Genomic DNA, 25468 nt, shown 5'->3' on the forward strand with positions numbered 1-25468 from the left:
CAGTTGATGAGCAACAGAGCAAAGGCCCCAGATGGGCAGAGCATCACCCCCTAGTGGGCTTGCCAGGTGGACCCCAGTTTGGGTGCATGCAGGAGTTTGTCTCTCTGCCTCCCCTCCTCTCACTGAATTAAAAAAAAAGGAATCTCTAAGATTTGTGTCTTAAAAATGGAGACTGTTTAAGAAGAAATAAATCTCATTTAACTACTTCCAAAACAGTACTTTCTAACCTAACAAAAAAATAAACATTATGGGAGATGGTGTGAAGTTGACAGGACTCAGGAGAAAGGAACACAGAGACCCCCATGCTGTATCAGCTCCTCTACCAGCCAGCGTGACCTCTGTGGGTCACGTCACCTGACTGTTAGGAAGGTTCTTCCTTGGCTGCGTTCTGTGCCTCCTGTCGACCTGAAGTTCTGGCTTCTCCAGTGGTCTATGGATCTCCACGTGGAATGCTGTGGAGCCCCACAACAGCAAGCCTTGTGCATGAGGAAAGGACATTAAATGAAAGCAGAGGGTGTTTACTTACCATTATTCAGTGGGAGCAAGAACAGCAGGAGAAGGTCAAAGGAATTTAAATGTCTCCTGTACCTTTGACTTGACCTAGTCCTCCCCTAAGAGATAGTTTTCTTGCCAAGAAAAAGTTCTGCCCTCAATGCTTCAAAAGAGTCTGTGCCAGGTCTCCCCCAGCACCTCAGGAGTGCAGCCCAGACAGCCCTCTACTCTGAGGAGGAAGCAGTAAATGTGGTTGAATTAAAGGTTCCATTAAATGGTGCTACTCAAAATGTGTGGTATGATGAACATGCTGACCTGTGTTAGAAGCTGTGATGAGATCAGGAGACACTGAACGTGAATGTGTAGACGTTGTTTTATAGCCCTTGGGTACTGTGAAGGCACCAAGTACATGGTCAGTGAACACATCCTGAGCGTAGATGACGTTGAGTGCTGTCAGGATTCACAGGGTAAGTCACATCTTGACTTGGAATTGGTCACATGCAATAGGACCACAGATGGGGTCAGCCACGGACTGAAAAAACAGACAGTTCTTGCCCTGGCCAGTTGGCTCAGCGGTAGAGCATCGGCCTGGCGTGCGGGGGACCTGGGTTCAATTCCCGGCCAGGGCACATAGGAGAAGCGCCCATTTGCTTCTCCACTCCCCCCCCCTTCCTCTCTGTCTCTCTCTTCCCCTTCCGCAGCCAAGGCTCCATTGGAGCAAAGATGGCCCGGGCGCTGGGGATGGCTCCTTGGCCTCTGCCCCAGGCGCTAGAGTGGCTCTGGTCGCGGCAGAGCGACGCCCCGGAGGGGCAGAGCATCGCCCCCTGGTGGGCAGAGCATCGCCCCTGGTGGGCGTGCCGGGTGGATCCCGGGTGGATCCCGGTCGGGCGCATGCAGGAGTCTGTCTGACTGTCTCTCCCTGTTTCCAGCTTCAGAAAAATACAAAAAACAAACAAACAAACAAAAAACAGTTCTTCAGAGCAGGTGATCTAAGATCCACACCTGATGGGCAAACAGCAGGCATGTGGGTTTCTACTTCAAACTTTTCACACCCTTCCATGTCCTTCAATTCCTGGTGGCCTAAAAGGACCTCTTATACTTTGTTTACCATGAATGATCATTTCCTTTGTTTTGTCCTCAACTTCCATAAACAAGAACTTTAGTTTTCTGAGTAGTTACAACATTCTTTTATTCATAAAATTTAAATATGGTAGAAAATTAGATATTCATAGAATTTTTTTTTATGTGGAGACTGACTCCAAGGTTTGCATTAACATGAGTCCATGAGAGGATTCTTTGAAAACTTTTGACAATATGGACATCCACCTATCCAAAGTGAGCACACTGCAGCACAAGAGCATTGAAAGAGACATCAGGGGTCCTGGGCACAGTATTGGCTCTGATATGAACTAGTTTTGTCACTTTCATGAAGTCCTCAAACCTTCCGTACCAAAAATTCTGTCCTCTGTAAAAACAGCAGTATGAATGAGCCCATTTCTAATGTCTTTGACAACTTTAAAGTTTCACACATCTAAGAAAACAATTTTCCCTTAAAGTCGTTTCCTGACAGGAAATAATTTTCCCAGATGTGCCAAGAGACAGGCTGACCTCCCCACACTTGGATAAGTGGCTCTTTATTATAACTTCTGCATCATCAGATGTTTACCGGCTGAAACCACACAGTTCATTAGGCAAATGCTTTTATTGATAACATGTTCTCCCTTCCCTAACTGAAGTCAACAAAAGGACCTAGAGCCAAAGTCTCACCAATCAGGCACAATCTTCTTTTTCTCAGTAGCCGGCTCAGTGACTTCGAGCATCTTCCTGCAGCAAACTGGGTTCTTCTCTACCACAGTCCCAGGACCATGAATATTGGGTTCCCACCTGAAGATGGAGTCTCTTCCCTGGGCTATTTGAACCACTGGGACTTGAATGGCTTTGGGAGACATGTTTTCAGCATGGACTGAAAACAGTCCATGGACTTCTGCTGACGGGTGTGCTTTCTGTCCCTGCAGAAGTCCAAGATTTCCACCTACGAGAAAATGTGGGCATTCATGAGCAGCCGGCAGCAGACGGCCCTGGTGAGAAACAGTGACGAGGGTATCCAGCGCGTGCTTACCACGGACTACGCACTGCTCATGGAGTCCACCAGCATCGAATACGTGACGCAGAGGAACTGCAACCTCACGCAGATCGGCAACCTCATTGACTCCAAAGGTTACGGCGTGGGAACACCAATAGGTAAGAAAGGGAAGGCATTAGCCATGGCCGAGAATGGCAACGTCACTGTGAACTGTAGAAGGGGACGGACTCAGAGATATCTGCCCACCTTCCTAGAGGGTCTGCAAAGACATGAGTGGACTAATAACCAAGGGAAATGCCCGTATAGATCAGAGACGTGTTTAAAAGGACAAGTTCCCAGATATTTAACCTAATAAACTTTTACTTCACTATTCTTCAAGTTCTACCACTAGATAACAGATTTTATTATTTTACCCCAAATACCTTAAAAAGAATATCTTCTAATTAGTCTTCTTCAGTACCTGTACATGCTTGTATGTTTTCTCTGCCTTAAAATATATTAAAATAAAATTATGCAAATAGATGATAAAAGCAGGAAGGTCTAGGTTTCTGTGTCAATAGATGTAAGAACAAAGCTGTATGCATAAAAGGAAAAGAGAAAGGGTTAGGTTATAATTTGCTCAGGCCATATGCTAGATTCAATCAGTGGTAGCAATCTAAACCTGCAAATATCCCTGCTCCTGGACATGGTCTTGTCACTCTCCCTGGGGGCGTGACTGCCCTAGAGGCATACAGACCCCTACAGTGAGGTTTTCTTGTGTGGCTGACATGTAGGACTGTATTCGGTATTCAAGGGATAATTATGATTCTCTCTATACAAAACTGTATTGTATGAGGTTCTTGTATGGTGCAGTCCTCCCTTCCCAAGGGAGCCGTTGGCAACTTTGTGATAAGCATTTCAGAGGAGAGGACCAGGGCCGCCTTTGCCACTGGGCTAATCCCATTAGCAGAAATCTCAGGAACAGTCAAGAAAGATAATTAAGGAACCGAGGTCAACTCAGTTTCTTTGTGTTACTTTTGTCATTGGAAAGGAAGTGTTCTGTTCAACCCTCAACATTAGACAGAGATCACAACTCAGATGCCTACAGAGACCAAAAATATCATCGTTGAATGAAACCTGTTTGCTTGAGGAGGCAATGGGGAATAGCAGCCAACAGGGAGAATTAGCCACCACGTGATTCATGTAAGGGGCAATAAATGGTACCTGTGGGATTTGAGCACAAGTTTGTTAGATAGTCTACTTTTCATGAACAGAAAAAAAAATCAGATTTTAGGTGAATTGTTCTGATATTTTAATTTAGCAACAAATTCATTGAAATAAAAAGACTAAGTATCTCATATTCAACTTTTGATCAATATCAACTTAATTAACCAGATAAAGGTCAACTTTCCTCACCTTCTACCATGAATACTCATCCCATTTGACTCCCTGCTATCCATCTGGTGTTTGAAATATATGCTATGGGAAAATAAATTTTATTACTGTTGTTGTTATCACATATATCCTCTAAATAAGTTTCCTGCTGAATGATTGGGCCAATACTGCTAACGAAGTGTGTGTTTTCTCCCCAAGTGGTAAGCTCTCCTATAACTCAGTCATCATGATTGTAGGGGGTACTGGGATTTTTAGACACTAAGTAAAAGAATACCATGTCTCTTTTTTACTTGAAAACCAATGTTCTATCCCCTTGATTAAGCTTTGACACCTCGTTTTAGAAGAAGGGGGGAGGGGAGCCAGACGGATGCTCTCTTTTGAAACCCCATTACTGCTGATTTTAGTTAAATGGGCAATAAGTCAGACAAGACACCAGGAATGAGTGTCTTTGCATGAATCTTCTCAAAATCAAGACCTTAGGATTGATGGTAACATACTGTGCATCTTCTTAGCGGAGCAACGGTAGGTTCTCAGCAGAACTCTCTGTAGACTAGATTACAAAGTTGAAAACTTCATCTCTTCACTTTCATGATTCCATCTTCTGCCCATAATTCCACCTCCACCACTGTCTGCATCCCTCTTTGCCCACAAAATTTTCTGTCTGGTAATAATGGTAGATAATAACAACATGTATCTCTCCTTCTGAGAATGTTTACCCTTTAATGTGAGGTTTTTAATGGGCATTTCTTCTGCTGAATGGACTATAACACTGACGCTATTTTATTTTTCTGGCTGGGGAAGCAACACCCCTGAATTAATACAACACTTTGAAAATTACTTTGAATTGACGTGGGTGAGACTGACCCTCTGGTGGGAAATACTCTATCTCATATAACATAATAGGGAGAGATCTGAATGGTGCCGTTCAGTCTTGCTGTCGGTCGACCTCATGTTCCAAAGTAGACACTTGGACACACATGTTCCAAAGTAGAAAGGTCTTTCTTCCCCATACCTCCACCCCCCAGATGAAAAGAAATACACTCCAGGAATTTTTTATAGTGGCTGCAAAACTGTCATGCTTTTAAACCAGAAACAATGAAGGGACAATTGGAACAGATGGCAGACCTCATAGAGAATACATCTATGGGGAATATAGCTGTTGGATAAATTTGGTAGATATTTTTTCCTATGATGGATCGCCTGTTTAAGAAATATCAGTTGGTATTCAGGACAATCTATGTATAGATATGCACATTTTTTTCAAGTGATTTGTCATAAATCACGTCCAATGTCACACCGTTCCTTTAGGCAATAACAACAACAACGAGGATTGAAGTTGAGGATTGAAGTTGAAATATATTTAGGTATAAAAAATTATCTGCTCACACTAGCTTCTGCCCCGATTAAGTTCCGTAAGGCTCCAGACTCTTGCAAATAATCAGAGATTGGACAGATCAGCACAGTCACAACACAAAATGAAAGACTTGCTTCCTAAAGACTCTCAGGACAGATGCCCTGGAAACGTGCCTCCTAAGGGACTTGAGATAAAACATTAACAGAATGACAGCAGGTTAGGCTTAAACAGGTTACCAGGAGACCGGAAATTACCACCCTTAGAGGCAACTTGAAACAGAGATTGTATCCCTGCCCATCTGAAATGTTCTTGGTGTTGTGTAGCTTGAATACAGAGGGGAGGTCAGTCGGCCTTTATTGGGTGCCCACTGTGTCCTGCTGTGATTACTGTTGTGGCAACCACTGTAAGAATCATTCTTATCCTCTTCAAAGCACTTTCATGTACACTACTTGCTCAGATGCCCAGGGTATGTTTAATAGTGCTAATTTTGGCACTAACCATTATTCTGTGGACGGTTAAGCAAGCAGTCAATATCTTTTAATTTGGCTCTTAAGACCCATTTTTCTCACCAAAAATCCATACCCTAAATTGACAAGCCACGATCTAACTCCAAAACATTTTGCTCTTCTTTTAAACTTGGTTTTGAGTACTGACAATGACTTTAGGGAGCCTGGGATGAAAAACGAAAACAAACAAACAAATGCCAAAATGTTAACCCTCCACTTTTCCATCTTAAACGCTGCCTAGAATGTGAGCCACATATGCAGAGGTTTGGGATGGGCACACACAGCAGGCGGGAGAAGGAGCTTTTGTGGAAAAAAGTAAAAAGAATTGAGATGATTTCTTGGCTCTGCCAATAACAGTGAGTTTCACGCACTAAATTTCTTCAATTCTAAAATTAGCCAACTGAACTACATGAGCCCTAAGATTTCTTCTGGTTCTAAGATGCCACCTTTTTCTATCAGCTTGTGTGTATGTGTGTGTGTGTGTGTGTGTGTGCGCGCGCGCGTGTGTTTCTGTTTCTAACAAGAAGAACTTTAATGTTTGCAAACAGAAAGAGTGAGTCTCCTGCTGAGTAGAAGAAATATGAACAAAAGATTTTTAGCATCCAAGGAGAAATGCATTTTACCATCTGTTTACCTCTCCCTTTTAATTCACATGGGAATCCAGTAATGGGTAAGCCATGGCTATAGGCAAAGGTCAGTGCTTTCTCACCCAATGTAATTAAAAGTTCCATGACATTACTTGAAGATATAATGTAAGTAACATCAATAAAGTCCTTGAAAATTTTCCAAACAACTCAATTTTGTAGGACCTTTGGATTAATCAAAACCTACTCTTACTAGTATATTAATAGGTGCATTAGTCAATACAGATGAGTTGCTGGAAGCTCCATCTGCAGTTTCTCAGTGGCTTGCAGAGTAAACATTTAGTTCTTGACCTTATCATGGTTCCATGTGGACTGAAAGAGAGACCCTGCTTCGTGCCATCATCCTGGGACCCAAGCACCTTTCAATTGGTGGTTCTGCTGTTTGTACGGACGTGAACTCCTTATCTTCTGGCTGCATATTTGGAGAGAGGGAGAGAGTAGAGGATCATGTTGGGAGGATTGTGAGACAGGACTGGACATCGTCACATTTCACTTTAGCTCCCAGTGACTAGCCATGGGTCGCATCTGTGCAGGAGGCTGGGAAGTCTCCACTGGTCCCTAGGAGGATGAGGAGGTGACCCTGGCAGCTATCCAGCCAGGATGTCACAATATTAGACAAGTGAAAACCTGAAAACCACAGACCATAAACGATGAAGTCCCCTTGTGTGGGAAAAGGTTTGCGAAAGACTCACCAGAATCTGAGTTATATCCCAGAATTTCCTTATTTACAAGGAGCAGACGGTCAGGTCCAGAGTTCATCTCAACATGTCAGCTCCCCCTTTCCAATCATCTAGAGCCCTCAGAATCTGGAACTGAAGTTTCGTGCCCTTTGCCATGAGTCTGTGGGTCAGGGTTTCCCAAGAGCCATAGAGTTGATACTGCTAGGATGATGCCTCTCCCTCACATCTCTCGGGGAACCCCCTGCAGGCTCCCCGTACCGGGACAAGATCACCATCGCCATCCTGCAGTTGCAGGAGGAGGGCAAGCTGCACATGATGAAGGAGAAGTGGTGGCGAGGAAATGGGTGCCCCGAGGAGGACGGCAAGGAGGCCAGCGCGCTGGGTGTGGAGAACATTGGGGGCATCTTCATCGTCCTGGCTGCCGGGCTGGTCCTCTCTGTGTTTGTGGCCATCGGGGAGTTTATATACAAGTCACGGAAGAACAGCGACGCTGAGCAGGTGAGTCCTCTGTCTCTCGGACCGGGTGGTGTTTAGTTTGTATTTTCTGTCTCAAGTTTGGGGATATTTTTTAAGGGCACTTGCCCTTTATTTGTGATGGTCTATCGAACGAGGTGCTCAGATGAGCCATTTTCTGAATTAAGAGCAAAAAGCTATTGAATCCCCTTCAGGTGCTGCTGAGTTTTCAGCCCCATCACTTATTAATGAGCAGACAAAAGCAGCACCTTGTACATGACGTGCCGGCTGTGCTATTGGGAATGACAGTGCGGAAACCCAGAGTTCGTTAATTTCTTCAATAGTTACCGGTATTTGCTCTTTGGGTAGAAACCCTGGGTAGAGCAAGGAACACATGAATCCAAAACTGGAAAATATATTAAAAAGTCTTCCAGAGAGATAGTCCCATCCCGTAAGTGGATGTGCTGAGCCCATGCACTAACGCAAAGCAATTTATATAAAGATAGAAATATAGTATTCTGAAACGGAGCTTTTACCTCTATCAAGGTATGATGATAAAAGACAATTCACCGATTATTATTATTGTTATTATTATTTTTTTTGGCCAGGAATCCAATAAAGAACCCAAAATGACAATAAAATATATTGGAAACTATTTTTCAAAACTGTATTTAGGCTGTGGTTGATTCTAACAGTCGACCACTTTTGCCTATTGGTTTTTATTTTTGATGGAAATCGTATAGGAGCATACATGCTTCTGAATAAGGATTGTGATGAAAGATAATTACTCCATGAACACACCAGCGTAAACACGAGACAAACTCAGGGCTGTTGCAGTGCATTGGGCCCCCATTAAATTAAAGATATTGTTAAAATTTTGGGATATGAGCTGTTAATAACAGGGCTAGCTTAAAGCTCAGCTGTCCCTGTCTTAAAATCCCCTAATAATTTTTAAAGAAGGGGCTTCACATCTTCATTTGGCATTGGGCCCTGACGATTATGCGGCCATTTCTGATTACTAATCTTGCAAGAGCCTCACTCCCTTTAGGAGAAAGCTCCCCCTAAGCTCCCAAAGGCGGGATGATTGATTATCACCTGGTTTAATCATGAACTTTTTCCCAGGTCACAAAACAATTAAGTCCCCTTTCTTAGACCTTGTTAGAGAAACGGTCGTTAATTAAAAGGAAGAATGGACTGACCTATTTGGTTTTAACTTCTGATTTGCTCATAAGGTGTCTTGTTTATGCAACTAATTTGACAAATAAAAGCTTGCTTATGTGTTATGCTTAATGTGCTTCTCATAACTGCCAGCCTCATTTAATTTGAATTTTCATTGAACACTCATTGTTGCTTCTGATTTATTCATTCTTCTATATTTTTTTTCTCATTTCTTTTGCATGCAAGGCTTTTTGTTTCTTTTATGGACTGCAATGTAAGCAAACCCACCCAATCAAGTCCACTTCCGGAACCACTTTATCTACGGATGTAGAATGTGGCAAACTAATCCGAGAGGAGAGAGGGATCCGGACACAGTCCTCAGTTCACACTGTGTAATCAGTTTTTTTTTTAAAAAAAGTGTTCCCAGTAGAACTTGTCTCTCATAGTTGGTGTTGTTGATGCTTTCTGTATCCACTAAGCAGAAATCACCCTAATTCCCTGTGCCTTCACAAAAGCAAAACTTACATGCTCACACTTAATGCCGTGCGCTGGGAAGAGACAGGCATTGCGTGTTGTGACTGGGGCTCAGGGGCACATGGACCCCATGCTATGTGTATTCCCAGGAACCTGCTAGACCCTCAGGTTACCTTAGCTCTACCTTCATGCATTAAAAATAAACAACACTTTCTTTACGACAAAGTCAATTCAGAGTTTCAACAATGTAAAACATGAGAACAAAAAATGTTAATTTTGTGGGATGGTTTTTATCTTTGTGAACTTCTTTTTTTCTCTTATTTCCTCCTTCCTACCCCAAATGTTCTGTTGATTTCACGTGCTTTCCAACAACCCAAAACCCTGTCTTTTCATTGTAACTCCATGCCAACGTTAATCTTTGATTCAAATCCATCTCACTATTTAAAATGCGTCTTTTAGACAAAGACTCAAATGTCTTCGAGTTTAATGACTCAAAAAAATGTGATCCCAAAAAAGAACAGAGCAAACCTCTGGTGTCACAGGAGAGCTTGAGCTAAGCTGAATGTCCACCACTCAGGAAGGAACAACCCAGTCAACAGTGGTCTCTGGAAGGAAGTTCATTAACATCAAACTTTCAAGTACTGTTTGCGGGTAGAGCTGAACAATGACCTGGTAGAGCTGAACAATGACCTGTAGGCTCAGAAGGACAGTGTGTTCTGCCTCTCTGAAGAACTGTGACTTTTTTCGAGCTGTATATTATTTCTGGCCAGCTCCAAGCATAGCCCTAAGCTAGGGATTCATCAAGCAGAACCTCCCTGTTCCCCTGAGGGCCCTTCCTCTTTACATCGATGAACGCCTGTTAGTCCCTCCCCCTCACGCAGGATGGAGAGGTGGCTCCAGGAGCAATCTTCTCTGAGTGTTGCCATGTTCATGCTCATTTTTCTGGCTCCTGGGCCCTTATCAATTCATTCCAAGCACACTGGGGAGAAGGACTAAGGGGAAAAAACAGAGGAAAAGATTTTTCATTCACATCGGTTACAGATTTGTGTAAATATATTTTCCACCTGAATTCAAAGTGCTGTGAACAAGTTTCTCAGAAGCACACATGCACCATTTGAGCAACCACATAGCATTCTGCCTTCTCTTTACTCAGCTTTAAATGGGTTCCAGTTTCTGAATCACAGGTTGACCCAGTAGCTCTGTTTTCCCAGGGAGCACGTTCAGGAAAGTTGACTCTTGCCCAGACTGTTTCTCAGTCTCACTTTTTTCCTTTCCTTTTCTTTTTTTTTTTAAATAAATGTACTATTAAGGGCATATCCTTAAATTACTCTAATATTTATTTACTGTGATAGAGGTGAAAGCAACATCCTGTGGTCTCTAGGTCAGTGTTCACCTTTTTATAATCAATGGAATCAGATGTTAAGTTAAATATTATGTAACTTTTAGTTTTATAATTGATTTGGTTCTGTATGTAGAAATTCCAAACTAGCAAAATTTATCTTCCCAGGGATTATGCAATGCACCAAAAATGCTACCAAAAACTTTCAAGGGACAAAACTTACGTTTCTGCACAGATTTTCTTCTTTCAAAGTGTAATTCGGAGCTTGGCATAAAGAAAAGATTTGTTCCACAAATTGATACTTAGTTACTACTTTACACTGTATACTATCTAACTCTGATCTTTATATATTATTTCATGGATTTCCAAATGTCTTCACAAACAGCATTACCTTGAACCTTTTCAACAATCCTAATCCAGCTTTGCTGACAGTGAGACAGGGGTCAGAGTCAGCAACCTGAAGTCTGAGACTTTAGGACCAGAAGGGAATTTTCTAACCCAACCACGCGGAGGCCCCTGTCCTACCTAGTACAGCCGCTTGCTGAGTGACCACAGACCCGTGACTACATTCCAGAGCTGTGGTTTTCTAACGTGCAGTTCTGGGATACAGTTTCTAGGTCATAAAGGGGAAGGAGTATTTTTCAAATGAGGTTCCATTAGCAAGCATTACTCAAATATGATGTTCACGGTTGAGTAACACTCAGAGCAATCCTTTACAAACTGTTCCTTTACGGCCTGACGTCTATGCATTTAATATATTACCAATGATGCATTGAGAATGTCAACAAGATGGAAGCGTATCCAGCATTTCCCAAACTTATTAGGTCGCAGAATATTTTCCCTGCAAAGCATCTTGACAGACCAGCCTCCTACAGACCCTTCTCCAGGGAATTCACCCAGTGATAATCTACAAAACACCTCCTACCATGCCCAGCAGGTATAGTTGCCATTTGATAAATAATGGTATTATTATTTGGGGTAATTTTTTAAACTTCTTTGAACCTCCATTTTCTCATTTGAAAAATGAAGATCATATGTTGACTTATATTTGCCATCAAATTTAAATAATATAATGGGATAGAAAATAAACCATTAAAAGAGTTCTGTTAATGGTATTGGTGAACAGGAGCCAGGTCCTTGTAGACAGTGAAAGGCAGCTCTCTGGTCACAGGGAGCTGAAAGGACAATCCAGTGTAGAGATTCAAACTGTCTCTAAGACCCCTTCCCCTCAAGACCCCTTTCACACAAGAAAAACAGGAATGGCAAGTCCATTGCACCCAAGAGAAGGACCCAAAGTGGCCACACCTGAGGACCTACAGTGGCAGCTGTGCACGGCATCCCTTGAAAGTCTGAGTCTGGAACGGGGTGGGCAACAGCTGGTTCCAGGGCTCTAGACGCACAGGGCTGAAGCTGCATCTTTTTTGTTTGTTTGTTTGTTTGTTTTTACAGAGACAGAGAGAAAGTCAGAGAGGGACAGATAGGGAAAGACAGGCAGGAACAAAGAAAGATGAGAAGCATCAATTATCAGTTTTTCATTGTGATACCATAGTTGTTCATTGATTGCTTTCTCATATGTGCCTTGACCATAGGGCTACAGCAGACCGAGTAACCCCTTGCTCGAGCCAGCGACCTTGGGTCCAAGCTGGTGAGCTTTGCTCAAACCAGATGAGCCCTCACTCAAGCTGGACCTCGGGGTCTAGAAACTGGGTCCTCCGCATCCCAGTTTAACACTCTGTCCACTGCGCCACCGCCTGGTCAGGCTAAAGCCGCATCTTATACAACTGGACTGAAGCCACATCTTACATGCATGATCAGCACCCAGTGAGCCTTCGCTGTTCACTGGCTGATTCTAGAAAGATACACAGCATATATTTAGCATTCTATATTTCATAGATTCATTCTGGAGAGAATTCAGGAAGAAACTACACATCTTTGAGATAGAAATGTCATTGTATCCTTTGTTACAAGTGCTAGGCCTGCTCAACAAGACCAAGGCGGCAGCCAGCTGCTCTTTCTCCCCAAGCCCTTTCCTCCTGGACACCACCCACGCTCCTCGCCCCTCCCCCTCCTTCAGCAAGCTCTCAGACAGCCAATGCTGGCCACCAAGTAAAAACCACTAGGACCACAGTGACCCCACCAGGGGCCATTGCATTTTTTTAAATAAAATTTAGGTGAAGAAAATGGCTTGAACATGAAAGAAAAGTATTCAAACTCTCTATCTTTACATCATTCATTGTCAGACTTCCGTGTCCCTCAGAGTTACCCAGGAGAAATTATTTAAAATACCAATTATGGGCTTTAACTTCAAAAAGTCCTCGGTGAGTCTAGCCCAGGAATTGACCTTTTTAACGTAAGCTTAGAGTGAATGCTGACAACTAACTGTGCACACTCGTTTCCATAAAAATTTGCTTACATGTAGCAGTTTTTTCCAAAATAGGTCACATTCGTGTGTTTTAATTGAAAGTGTCCAATACAAGGAACTTGACATCTTTTTAAATAGCTTTTCTTACATGAGGTTACCCCGCTCCCAACAATCCTAAATACAGTTGTAGTTAAAAGTAGTTGGTGAGCAAGAGTTTTCATTTAAGCTAAATAAATGGAGCAGTTTGACTCTAGATTTGGTGGTTAAGTGTGACACCTTATCAACATGGGCAAATTATCTGTAGCTTAGACATAGCTTACACTTTGAGAAATGCTGTTTAAAGTTCAAAAGAGAACAGAGAAGTATGAGAAGGCTGACAAGACACATCACCAACAGGTAATGCTGTCTAGTTTGTTTCCTAAGAAGCCTAGTGATAAGCCAATACAATAGGGAAGAAAATACAGCTTCTTTTGTTTTAGACTAAAATCATAAACGGAATTATTTTAGGGTTATTTTCCAGCAAAAATTGGAACTACCAGCTAAGCATGACATGGTAGGTAGAGGTCATGTCCTTAAGACAATTATCCTGGGTTATATGATGATAAAGCTATCTAAGGAAAATTACTTCCAAATACCACACCGCATGGTATTTGGCTGGCATGGTATCATGTTCTGCATCTGTGGCAAAGCCGGGAAACAATGAATCTCAATTAGTCTCCAAGCCCGTGACCCTTACCCTGCGAGGTCTACGCCCGGGAAGCAATTTAAAAGTTGCCTGAACAGCCTCAGAAAGCAAAAGCAAAGCAACACATTCTCCCTTGCCGTACTGTTCTCCACGCATCTGACTGACTGTGCCAAACGGCATTATTAATTAACTCCTATGGATAATGAAAAATTTCTGCTGGACGCTGCCGTTTTCACTCGCCTGCAGGAACCGTCTCATTAGGTTTCTCACAGTGAGGGAGTTTTATGTCCAGATGCATAAACACATTAAAATCATTTTACTTTCAAAATCCTTCCCAGAGAGACTGATATCACGGAAAACGGGATTCTCATCTGACTTTTCAGAGACCTTCTGTTTACAAAGAGAAGGGCCTCCCTGAGACGGGACACCAGCTCCACCACTGGGCGCAGGCTTCCACAGCCACAGGGGCGGGGCGTGTAGGGTCAGCACCAGCACCAGGACTCAGCGTCCCACTCCGCAGCCACATGCGCCGTGCCACCATGCACACAGCCAGACACGCAGGGAAGAGACAGTGAGACCTGAGGGGTGCAACGAAGAAGCTGTATTGCCCCCCATTAATTAAAAATGTTTAATTTAGCTTGACCAGAATTTGCTGTCACCACACATTTTCAGCTGGAGTGTTCAAAGTTCAAATACTCAGATTTTCACGTGGAAAACTGTTGCCTTGGTCACTGGTCTTTAACAACCATGAGAACTAAGATGCCCCATCCCCCAAACCACCCGCCTCACCTGGGATCAAGCCCATGCTTCCTGGTGCCCAGGGTCTGAACACTTGGTTTGACAAGTTATTGGCAGACATCACTTTAATCAGGTTATTTCTGTAACTGTGCAAAGAGGCTTCCCTTTGCCCAGAAACCCAAACATGCAGTAATACGTAGAAAGGCCAGGAAGCAATTAACACCCACATACAGGTATCTTTCCCAACGGCAGTATTTCTTAAGTTCAGTAGAAAATAAAAAGAAAATAAAAATATAGAAGTAGTACACACACACACACACACACACACACACACACACGAGCTTGGAATTTTTATGTAGAAAGAGATAAAGACAAAGATGACATTATAAATATGTAAAACTGTATTTTACAAGCATATATTTTATAAATTTATATATATTTAATGAGACTGTGTCATTATCCCTGCTGCAGTGAAGACAAGGACCTTGCCCTGACAGTACTTTAGGGGGAAGTCCTCTGAGAGGTCCCCATCCAGCCAGTCATGAGCAAACCATCACAACAGACTAGAGAAATACAATTTTAAAAATTAAAAAAAAGCATGCACCTCAGAAGCCCTTCCAGGCCCTGGAATGGACTGGTCATCACCCAGACAGGGAGTGCGTGGGGGGCCGGAGTGCCTGGAAAACTCGCTCTGCTAAAGCGAAGCCAGGGGAGACAGGAGGGTGCGGAGCTTGACTTTCCCATCATAACCTCAACCCCCGCTGCCAAGCATCCAGGCTGCACACGCTGCTCCAAGCCACAGACCAGCCGAACTCTCGGCCTTTCAGGAGATGTCACCAATTTGTAGCAAAGGCAAAAAGCTTAAAAACCACAGATTTCAAGCTCAAGATGCAGGTACTTCACTGAGTAATAAGTCAGTGGTCTCAATCCAACTAGTTTATCTAATTAGCAAGAGCCAAACCCAGAAGACCCAGATTGGGGAAATAGATATAGTGATGTTTCCTACCAGTTTTTTTGACCACTAGGAAATACAGAAGGACTTGGAAGGAAGTCACTAAAACTTAGCTGCGACCAAAATCCCTGAGAGGAGGCCCCGTGATCCTCCCTGAGCCGTGCCCAACTCAGAGGGATTGGAGGGTAGGAACCTCAGGTGAAGTCAGAGGTTCTGAGCAGAAAATCCTATTGTTAGGCAGATAAAGTGCCCCCCAGGAGATGGCAAGACCGGTAGGGAGACCCTACAGCCCTCTCCTGAATGATACAACAACACTGTCTATCTAGGCAGCAAGCCTATGAGCAGCTCAGCCCCAGAGCGCCACAGGGAATGCACCCAAAATCCCTGGCCCTTCCTGACCGGAGCCTGTGGAAGGGCTGGGAGGACCAGTGGCCTGGGAAACTTGGGGTTGGAGTGGGGAGGATTCAACGTGTGTGCCCAATGTGGGCCCAGGGTGGGACCACAGGCACCTCAGGGGACAAGCAGAGACAGAGAGCCCCAGAGGACAGAGGGTGACCCTGTGCCTGCTGCTCCCACGGTCATCAATGCCCCAGCCCTCTACAATGCCCCAGACCTCTATGTGGTCACCTGTCGTCAGCCGAGAGGCCCCTGGGAAAGAAGACAGCAGAGGGAGGCAGGCAGAGGCCTGCGTTAGCTGGGCCAGAAACCAAAAGAAAATTTAGATTTAAACCAAGAATGAGTTGCATCAGTTGACATGATCGATTAGCAGGTGGGAGCCTCTAAGCTGAGGTGACACCTGTTGTTATTTTTAATAACATCACAGAGGCTTTCTGCACATCCAAGTTTAGCTTGAGAAGAATGCTTACCTGTCACATGTCAGCATAAGCAGGTACCCTGAGGACCCTCCGTGTAGTCATAATCCACTGTAGACTAGGGAAACGTTGGGGCAGGCAGAGAGTTCTTCAGAGTTGCTGTTTGTGGCCTCACAGCCTCTAAGTTGTTATGAAAGGACCAGCTCTGGTTCTCCATGAGCTGAGGGATGCCGTTCCACAGGGCCAGCTCAGGGTCATTTTGAAGGCCTGGTCAGGTCCCATGAGGCCAGTGCTGGGAGGAGCATGTAGGAGGAGCAGAGACACACCCGGGAGTCCAGGGACTCCAGAGAAAGCTAAAGTGACAGAGAAGTCACACTGGCCTGTAATAGTGACATGGAGGGAGAGAGGACAGTGGGGATGCTGGGTCAGCTTGCTGTCACGCCTTCCTGCAGCTTTTCCACGAGGGCAGCAGCTTCCGGAGGGGCACGGGGAGGCCCACGGCAGCTCATCCTCAGTGCACAGGCTCTCTTTCTGCGGTCACAAATGTGGGTAGGCCTCTTCACAGTCTCCTCCACTCACAGCTGCTGCTTGGGCGCCCTTTCCCGGGGACGGAACATCTCAGCTGCTTTGGAGCTGCCCAGCCATCACAGGCCATGGGAGATGCAGAGGCCAGTCTCCAGCTGGCCTGATGACCAGCTCTGAGGACATTTCTCCACCCACCCTAGTGACTGCTTCCTCTGAGAGCCTATGGCAGAGAGGGAGGTGCTCAGTCCCCATGTCTACCTGCCCGTCCCTGCCCGTGGGAGTTTAACCTCCGACGTGGCTGGTGAGGGCTCTTCTCAGGTGCAGCTCAGCACCCAGGCTCTCCCACTGCCTGGTCAAACGGGGACGTGTGTCCTGGTAAGCGGGCACAGACCTGTCCTGTCTTCACGCCCGCCCCCACGCCTCTGTGCTGGGTCCTAAAGGCTCCCAACAAACTTCTCCAATTCAAAGTACCTTCTTGTCCTTCTTACAAACACCTGCTGCCGTGGTCAGTGGCCTCAGAGACTGCAGAGGTTCCTGTGGACCCACAGTCTGTGGAGGAACTCCGCCCTGCCAGGTGGGCTCCCCACCCTTTGTCATCTCCACCCTGAGGGCACAGCTCTTCCTGCAGTTTTAAAAGTGGGGGAAAGGGTGGAAGGTCAAACAAATTGGGAAAAGCACATGGATTAATACCAAATGTCACATTGTCTCAGGGGTAACCTCACTTCTTATGGTATTTCATGTCCCTAATGTTAGAAGACAATGAACTTATGTAGTCCTATATCCCAAGAGGTGGGGGGGTATTGCCCTGGGTAGCCACCCCAGGTAAAAAAGTTTCCTTAAGAAGTCTTTAAAAATAAATAAATTTATACACACAAACACACACACACATACACACACACATACACACACACACAGTCATTCTGACGTATACTTCCATTTATTTTAATGGAAGAAAGGATTTTCTAAATGAAATCATCAAATAAAGATGGACCCAAGAAAGATAACCTCTGTGTAACTTTGTGTCCCCATAGGTATGTTTTTAGGAATTGAAGAAGCTCAGGTAGGAAAATGGACAATTCTAGGGCACGCATTCATGCAAAGGATCCAGGCATCCCCAAACTACAGCCCGCGGGCCGCATGCAGCCCCCTGAGGTCATTTATCCGGCCCCCCACCACACTTCCGGAAGGGCCACCTCTTTCATTGGTGGTCAGTGAGAGGAGCACTGTATGTGGCAGCCCTCCAACGGTCTGAGGGACAGTGAACTGGCCCTCTGTGTAAAAAGTTTGGGGACCCCTGGGAGGGGCAAAGACAGTGTAGAGCAGCAGTTCTCAACCTATGGGTTGTGACCCCGGCGGGGGTCGAACCACCAAAACACAGGGGTCACCTAAAGCCATCGGAAAATACATATTATACAATACATTTTAAATAAAATATGTATTTCCGATGGCTTTAGGCGACCCCTGTGTTTTGGTCGTTCAACCCCCGCCGGGGTCGCAACCCACAGGTTGAGAACCGCTGGTGTAGAGGATAAGAGAGGTGACAGGATGTGGAGATGGTGAGGCCATGACACTAAAAGGAGCTAAGACAAATGAGTCATTGAGTCCACGTGCCGTGGCCAAGGGGACACCAGGGCTGGAGTGAGCTGTCACCTGGGAAGAGCCAGGTGAAATCATTCTAAGGTGCCAGGAAGTGTTTGGGTGAGGATGGACTTCCGGGTCCCAGGTGGGGACCAGCTTTCAGTGTTGAGGTCTCCCTGACCCTGGGATCTGGGTGGAGACTCAGGAGATGTCTCCCCAGCTCTCTGGCCAGAGTCATCACAACCACTCACCTGGAGGCTACGGTGGGGGCTGACCCTCAACCTCACGGAGCCATTGTTTTGAATTCCAAAGATGGTTGCTTGAAATATAACCCAGGGATTCTGAGTAAACTCAGAAACCTTATAGAACCAGAGTTAATGGTACACAGATCCTGAGACCTGGAACCCAAGAACCTCACACAGCTACTCCAAGAATCACACACACACACACACACACACACACACACACACAGTTAGTGGGGTCCCAGAGGCCTCACCTCTGCTCTTGGACCATCAGTTGTCCTGCAAAGAGGTAAGACACCTGTGCAGATAGGCACCAGATGTTCAAAGTCTTAATATAATGAACATATGAATAGGATTCTTCTGTCCTTATTCCTCAAAAGGCTTCCTGACTTCATACCCAAAATGTTTTCACAATTCCGGGTTTGTCTTGCATCCGACCTCAGAGTTTTAAAATGGTAAAAATGGGAATGCTTACACCTTCTTGTTAAAGAAAACTTACTGAGCCACTGCGGCTGCAGAGCAGTGGCAGGCATCTAAGCAAACAAGAGATAACAGTAGTGATAATAGTGTCGTTCCTTCTCAGTAACCTGTTCCTTCATATTCCATATTTTACTAAAAATGGTCTTTATAGAAAGACTTCAAATCATAGCTTGCCTGCCAGTGTATACATACAATGAGAGCGTTTACGTCTATAAAGTGGCAATATATCTGTAATATTCCCTGTGTAATATGAAAATTTATTAGACACTATAATTTATATATAAACTTTGAGCATGTATCAATAGGCTCGGTAATAAAGCAGCAAGACAGCTGCACAAAATGTGAGGTTGTGGTATATTCCTGGCTAGGCTAGAACTTCGGAAAAATACTTCATCAGAAAAATCCTTAAAGGTACAGACCCAAGGTAGTTCTCCTCATGCTCCAGTGCATGAAGCGCTGAACACTAAGTGTTGAATAGACAACAAGAAATCAATCAGCTATCCACTGACCTGATGCCTAGTTTACTGACCCCACAGCCTAACCCGATTCCTTCACGATTGCAAACTCCAATAAAACTCCGGCTCAGAGCTCTGCCCACAAGTTAAAAAATATATCATTTCACCCTTAGACCTTTTTGCTGAGGCAGGTAATTTGAAGTTCAAGTAGAGAAGAATATGCTGGCTCGGCCTACTCCCTCCCTCGACCTCAATGGTGATGTATGCCAGGTTCACACCAGGTCCTAGAAATCAGATATCTGAGGTTGCCCCCAGGACCTGCCACACAGGCAGCAATTATAAAGAAGAACCAGAGACAGGTGACAGTGAGCAAGGGAAGGCGGGAGGAGGGGAAGAAGGTGGGGAAGCAGACGTCACAGGCAGGAAGCGGTGCAGAGCAGGGCTGGCTTCCTACAGGGTGGACTCTGTCTCCTTCAGACCAGGAGAGCCCACGTCCCAGGTGCGTCCCCATGGCAGTCTCTGAGAGAATGCCGGATGTCCCTCAGTTTCCTTTCTTCTGTAAGAGAACTCCCTCACACACACTCACACTTGCCCACAGTCACACATTCACACATACAGTCACACACACTCACATACTTTTGCACACACTCACACTCATTCACACTCACACAACTCACGTTTGCACACTACACACACACACTCACGCTCCACTTTACGATTGGATAGTGTCAGGGACAGCATAGAAGGCAGTAGCACCATTTATTCATGCACATCAATTTATTATGAATGTCTCTGTCAGCTTTACCCCGTGGAGATTCACTGTAAAGGACTGAGTAAACACAGAGGTGGCCGTCTGTGTAGATGGGGAGAAGCGGCAGTTCATTATCATGTCCTTCCTGTCACTGAGAATCTGTCCCTCAGGGTCGAGGCCCAACCTCATAAAGCCCACCGCCATGTAAGCAGTAGACCACATTGTGTTGGGTCATACAATCCTCCGCAGGATTGCAAAGTCTGTGTTAAACACATACAGAACCTGCTTTAAAAATACGGGTATAAACAGTCCGAAGGAACTCACATAGACAGGCAGGCAGTGGGTGAAAGTAAAGCAGCCTCAAGTCTTCACTGTTCCTTCCATTAAAAAAAAAAAAAAAGTCAGCAGGTGCCATAGACTGAAAATATTCTCAGTGAGGCACAGAATTTCATTTTAAAGAAACAGTACTTACAACGTGCCAGGTATTGTGATCAGTGGTTAACAGACATCGGCTCCGTGATTCTCACAGAAGCTCTGTGAGGAGCGCTCCACTAGTTCTCACTTCACAGGTAAGAAAAATGAGCCCACAAGAAAATAAAATAAACCCGTCACCCAGCATAACCCCATGCGGTTAAGCCGCTGCTTAGCCGCATGGCTCGAACTTAAACTCCAGCTGCCTGACACCAGAGGCCATCTCACAACTATAATCCATGGTCATATTTGTAGCTCCATTAAAAGTGTGAACTCCACTCACCAGAGAGTAACAGGAGGACCTAGGACCCGGGAAGTGTCCTGTCTGAAAAGCGGTGGGAGATACCACTGGGGTACCCTCCCCCTCCAATTTCCCTGTCTTGAGAAACAAGTCAGCAAGGTGACCATCACTATGTCTGACACTTTCTGAAATTAGAGTTTAGGAATTTAAACCTTCCCACTCAAAGATAATTTTTGCATGGCTCTATGAGCATGAGGGAGTTCATAAAAGCCAAGTCAGAAAGTAGAAGCTTTGGGAAGCTGCTATAAATTGTGATGCTAATTCAGAGCCCAGGCTCCATGTGTCACACGTACCTTTAATCCTGAGGTTATGACAGCACAGTGATTGATTGATGAATGTACATCTTTCTGTGCCACTCTGCACTCAGAGATGCCCTTCACAGAGCCACGCCCTGTGGACACGAGAGTGTGTGGCTTATGTGAGCACAAGGCTGGCAGGGCCGTGAAGGTCATCCGTCTTCCCTGCTTGCAGGCAGAAGGCTCTGCCCCCACCTCTTGGCATTTTCTTCTTGACAGTTGGAGACAAAGTGAAAAATCCAAAAGAAATCATGGTTTGTGACCAATGACAAAGAAACAGAGCACTGATAAAACCATCTTTCTAATCCCTGTCACACCGGCCACAAGAAATGAATACGTGGGGTTTATCGAAAGAATAAAGATGTTTGCTGTGAGCCTGACCAGGTGGTGGCGCAGTGGATAGAGCGTCGGACTGGGATGCGGAAGGACCCAGGTTCGAGACCCCGAGGTCGCCAGCTTGAGCGCTGGCTCATCTGGCTTGAGCAAAGAGTTCACCAGCTTGGACCCAAGGTCGCTGGCCCCAGCAGGGGGTTACTCGGTCTGCTGAAGGCCCATGGTCAAGGCACATGTGAGAAAGCAATCAATGAACAACTAAGAAGTCGCAACGCGCAACGAGAAACTGATGATTGATGCTTCTCATCTCTCTCCGTTCCTGTCTGTCTGTCCCTGTCTATCCCTCTCTCTGACTCACTCTCTGTCTCTGTAAAATAAATAAATAAAAAACTTATTAAAAAAAAAAAAAAAAAAAAAAGATGTTTGCTGTGATTTGAGGCATTATGAAACTTGGAGCCAAGTTTCATTTTTAAAGCAAAGTTAATGGACGACCAGTGTCCAGATCAGAGCTATGACACCCCCTGCCCACCCCCAACAGGAGAGAAGGGTTTCACCAAGCCCTTGCCCAGCTGTGTCCCCTCGAGGAGCCGCACCGGGCACACGCTTTGGCTCTGTCACTGTGAAATGTCTGAAATCAAAGGTCTGAGGGTTCAAGTAAATCAGAAAGATGGAAATTTCTTATATAATTTGTGGAGAAAGAATCCACAAAAAACAAAAGCTCTTTCCAGTGATTTAATCAAAAAAGATGCAACCAAGCTCTTGGAGATTGTGAGCGAGGGGGATAGAACTGGGGTGGTCCGGTGGACTGAGTTCAAAGGCAAGCTTCTCCTCTGTGAGCCATGTTTCTGGGAAAATTACTTCCTGCCTCCAGTAGTAAATTTCTCCATATACATAATGGACACAATAACTCTACCCTTATCAGGCTATTGGGAGGTTCATGTGTAAGAACATTTATAAAACTACTGGCATTTTTTTTTCTTCCCTCTCTCCTTTCTTTCTTTTTAATGATTGTCCTAAAACCAGAAATGTCCTGTGCAAAACACCCTTCTTCCAAGGAGATGAATTTCTGATCAAATGGTGCCGAACCCCAACACCCCACTTCCTACCACATGATGCGATAAAATACTCCTTCGATCTTTGTAATGACACATACACTTCGCACCAATGTTACAAAAACCATTATACTTCATTTCTGAAGTATATCCCATAGAAAACATTTCTGAATTTTTGTGTCACAACATCCCTTCAACTCACTGAAGCCACAACTTACCATTTGAAAGAAAATGAATAAGCAGAACTGAATTTTCATTTTTTAATACTGTAGAAAAAATAGAAATGAATTCACATCCTGTAAAGATGTACATCAAAGAGACACGAAGTTATACAGAAACAACTAGTGCTTTAGAGGTGTGTGTCTAGTTGCCCAATAATTTACATCTAGGATCTAAGTACATATGTTTGGTTTTCAAATGAAGCAGAAAAATTAAAAATACTACTTATTTAAATGACACCCACCACCCTTTACGGAACCACTCAAATGGAGGGAGCGCCCCAGGTATTCTGCACTTTGCACACACAGAACACCAGCCTCTTCCCATCAGGCGCACACCCTGAAGGGCTCTCCCAGATGCAGGTTGTCCTTCGAGACTGTCAACCCTGCCCATTTTGTGAGTTTGTGGTAAAGGAAGAATTGCTTATGCTTCCATACACTTGACCAAGGCTTTGACTTTTTGGAGAGTTTTCTAAGAATCATCTCAACACAGCAACACTACATGAAAGGAATCCCCACGAGAAGAAATTTACCCAAGAGTGCACCTTGGCCGTACAACATCGTGCCATTTGCATGCTGTGCACGCCGATGCATGTGGGCACCTGTCACATAGGGGGTGCTGTCTGCATGTGTATGCGTTTTACAACCATGCTTGCATTTCCCCTGAGTGTGCGCCCCCTCCACCGCTGCTCAGACCATCTTTGTCCTCATTTCCACCACACAGCTGTCTCATCGCTGCTGGCAGAGCTCGGCTTTTTCGGAGAAAATATACAATTTAAAATTGTGTTTTTTTTCTTTTTCTTTATCAGAAAGGAAAGTCATCAAGAATTAGATTTTATTTTAGGAACAAAGTAAGGTTTCATGGGAGAAAAAAGCAAAGCCTTGGTGTAGAGAAGGTTTGTTCACTTTCTATGGCATTACTGGTGTCGTATGCCTTGATAAGCCTCAATGTTTGGATCATCTCAATGGGGGAAATGACTTAATTTAACTCTATTGTGGTGTCTCAGCAAAGGTAAGTTGTCTACTTTGAGAGCCTATCTGGGTTGTTTTATAACACTGCATTTATGAATGAAACCCCAAATGTCGCTTTAGCTAACTTGCTGCCTTGGTATCCCCCGTAGAAAAGGTGGGTGGCCAGTGGGTGGAGGAGGTGTGGGCACTGGCTGGGAATACCCCTCAGGGCAGACTTGCCTTAGAGCAGCATCCTGTATTCACTAACCCAGACAGGAGGCAGAGCAGCGGAAGGCCAGGCGATTCGGTCAAACTGACGCTCTGTTATCTCCTGCCTCCCTCAGTGCCTGTCCTTCAACGCCATCATGGAAGAACTGGGAATCTCACTCAAAAACCAGAAAAAGTTAAAGAAAAAGTCAAGAACTAAGGGGAAAGCTTCCTTCACAAGTATCCTTACTTGTCACCAGAGAAGGACTCAGAGAAAGGAGACGGTGGCGTAATCCATCAAGACACCTGCAGGAAGCTTTCGGGAAAAGAAAGGACGTAACTACAGGTTTCCACAGAAAGGATTTCTGGCGAGTGGGTGACGTGTTTCCATCTACCTGTACACGTAATGCATATTATGTGTATAGATAGAAGAAATGCAAAAATTTGAGAAGTGCACGGGGATGTTACCTGGGAAGTGGCACCATTTCCTCTGAAATGAATTTGTACGCTCACTTATTTTGCCCTTTCTCTCTCATCCCAATGAATTGCTGTGTGTGCTTTCTAACTATGAATAAAACAACAGGGTTCTTTTCCTAGAACAAGCCTGAGCATTGGTCTGTTCCCCGTGACTTCCTCTTGTTCCTGAGGTTTGGTTTCCAAGTGCCCGTGGTGTCTCGTTTGCTATGCTTACGACTCCTCTTACCTGTTCAGATGGACAAAGTCATTTCTGGCTGACTTGAAACATATATTTTTAGTTTATTTCAAGTACCTGGTTGTTATAGCAAAGTGAAGCCATTCATCTTTGTATTTTAAATTTTAATTTTATAAATAGTTGAAATGGTCCTGGAAATCTCAGTGAGTATAATATAAAAGGATACCAGAAATGGAAATTTTTATTTTAAAAAACTAAGTGTCCACCATATTCTGGGCACCATTCTAGGTTCCAGGGATACCTGGTGAGGAAGACAGAGGTGGGCCCTGCTCTCACCTAGTTTACATGAAAATGAAAATCTCAAAGCAGGAAGGAGAGCAGAAGAACATGACAGAACAGCGTCTCTCCTGGGAAAGAGGCAGGGAAGGCTTCCCCAAGGAGATGTTAATTGGCAGCAGGGAGGGATGTAGACAGGAGGGCAAGCACTCCAGGCTGAGGGAGTGGTCTAGTCTAAGGCACTGAAACTGAAAGAGAAAAAGGAGGTTGGGGTGGTTAAGATGCCAGGGGGTGCCATGGGCCAGACAGGTGATATCACTCTGGCTGAGAGTCAAGAAAGAACTGAAGGGAGAAGACTGAGAAAAGAAGGAGGGGGAGGTCACCTAGAAGGCTCTCTCAATAACACAGAGGATGGATAACTGGGGGGTTGAGGAAGCATGCATTGTATTGGGAAACCAGATGGAAAAGCAGCAGACATTGGATCAATATTTTATATAAATAAACGCCGTGGTTTCTGTAGGATTACTCGATCACTGAAACTTTTAATCCCATCACTTTAGAGTTTAAGGTCAAA

At 44.7% G+C, this 25468-nt stretch overlaps 1 protein-coding gene across 4 annotated transcripts in view; it reads left to right on the forward strand.

Annotated features, from left to right (window-relative positions):
• GRIK1 (glutamate ionotropic receptor kainate type subunit 1) overlaps nucleotides 1–24517 on the forward strand; it is a 332731-nt gene extending 308214 nt beyond the window's left edge. For 2 of the 4 annotated variants that reach the window (XM_066259567.1, XM_066259569.1), the window contains 4 exons: nucleotides 2508–2733; nucleotides 7381–7631; nucleotides 23618–23704; nucleotides 24104–24517. In XM_066259567.1, the coding sequence (XP_066115664.1) occupies nucleotides 2508–2733; nucleotides 7381–7631; nucleotides 23618–23704; nucleotides 24104–24259 (720 nt within the window). In that variant the 3' untranslated portion in view covers nucleotides 24260–24517. The remainder of the gene's footprint in view (nucleotides 1–2507; nucleotides 2734–7380; nucleotides 7632–23617; nucleotides 23705–24103) is intronic. The other 2 variants (XM_066259565.1, XM_066259566.1) reach the window with 1 other exon arrangement.
• The last annotated feature ends 951 nt before the right edge of the window (nucleotides 24518–25468 follow it).

The sequence above is a fragment of the Saccopteryx bilineata genome, chromosome 2 (assembly GCF_036850765.1).
Source record: "Saccopteryx bilineata isolate mSacBil1 chromosome 2, mSacBil1_pri_phased_curated, whole genome shotgun sequence".
Lineage (NCBI taxonomy): Eukaryota > Metazoa > Chordata > Mammalia > Chiroptera > Emballonuridae > Saccopteryx > Saccopteryx bilineata.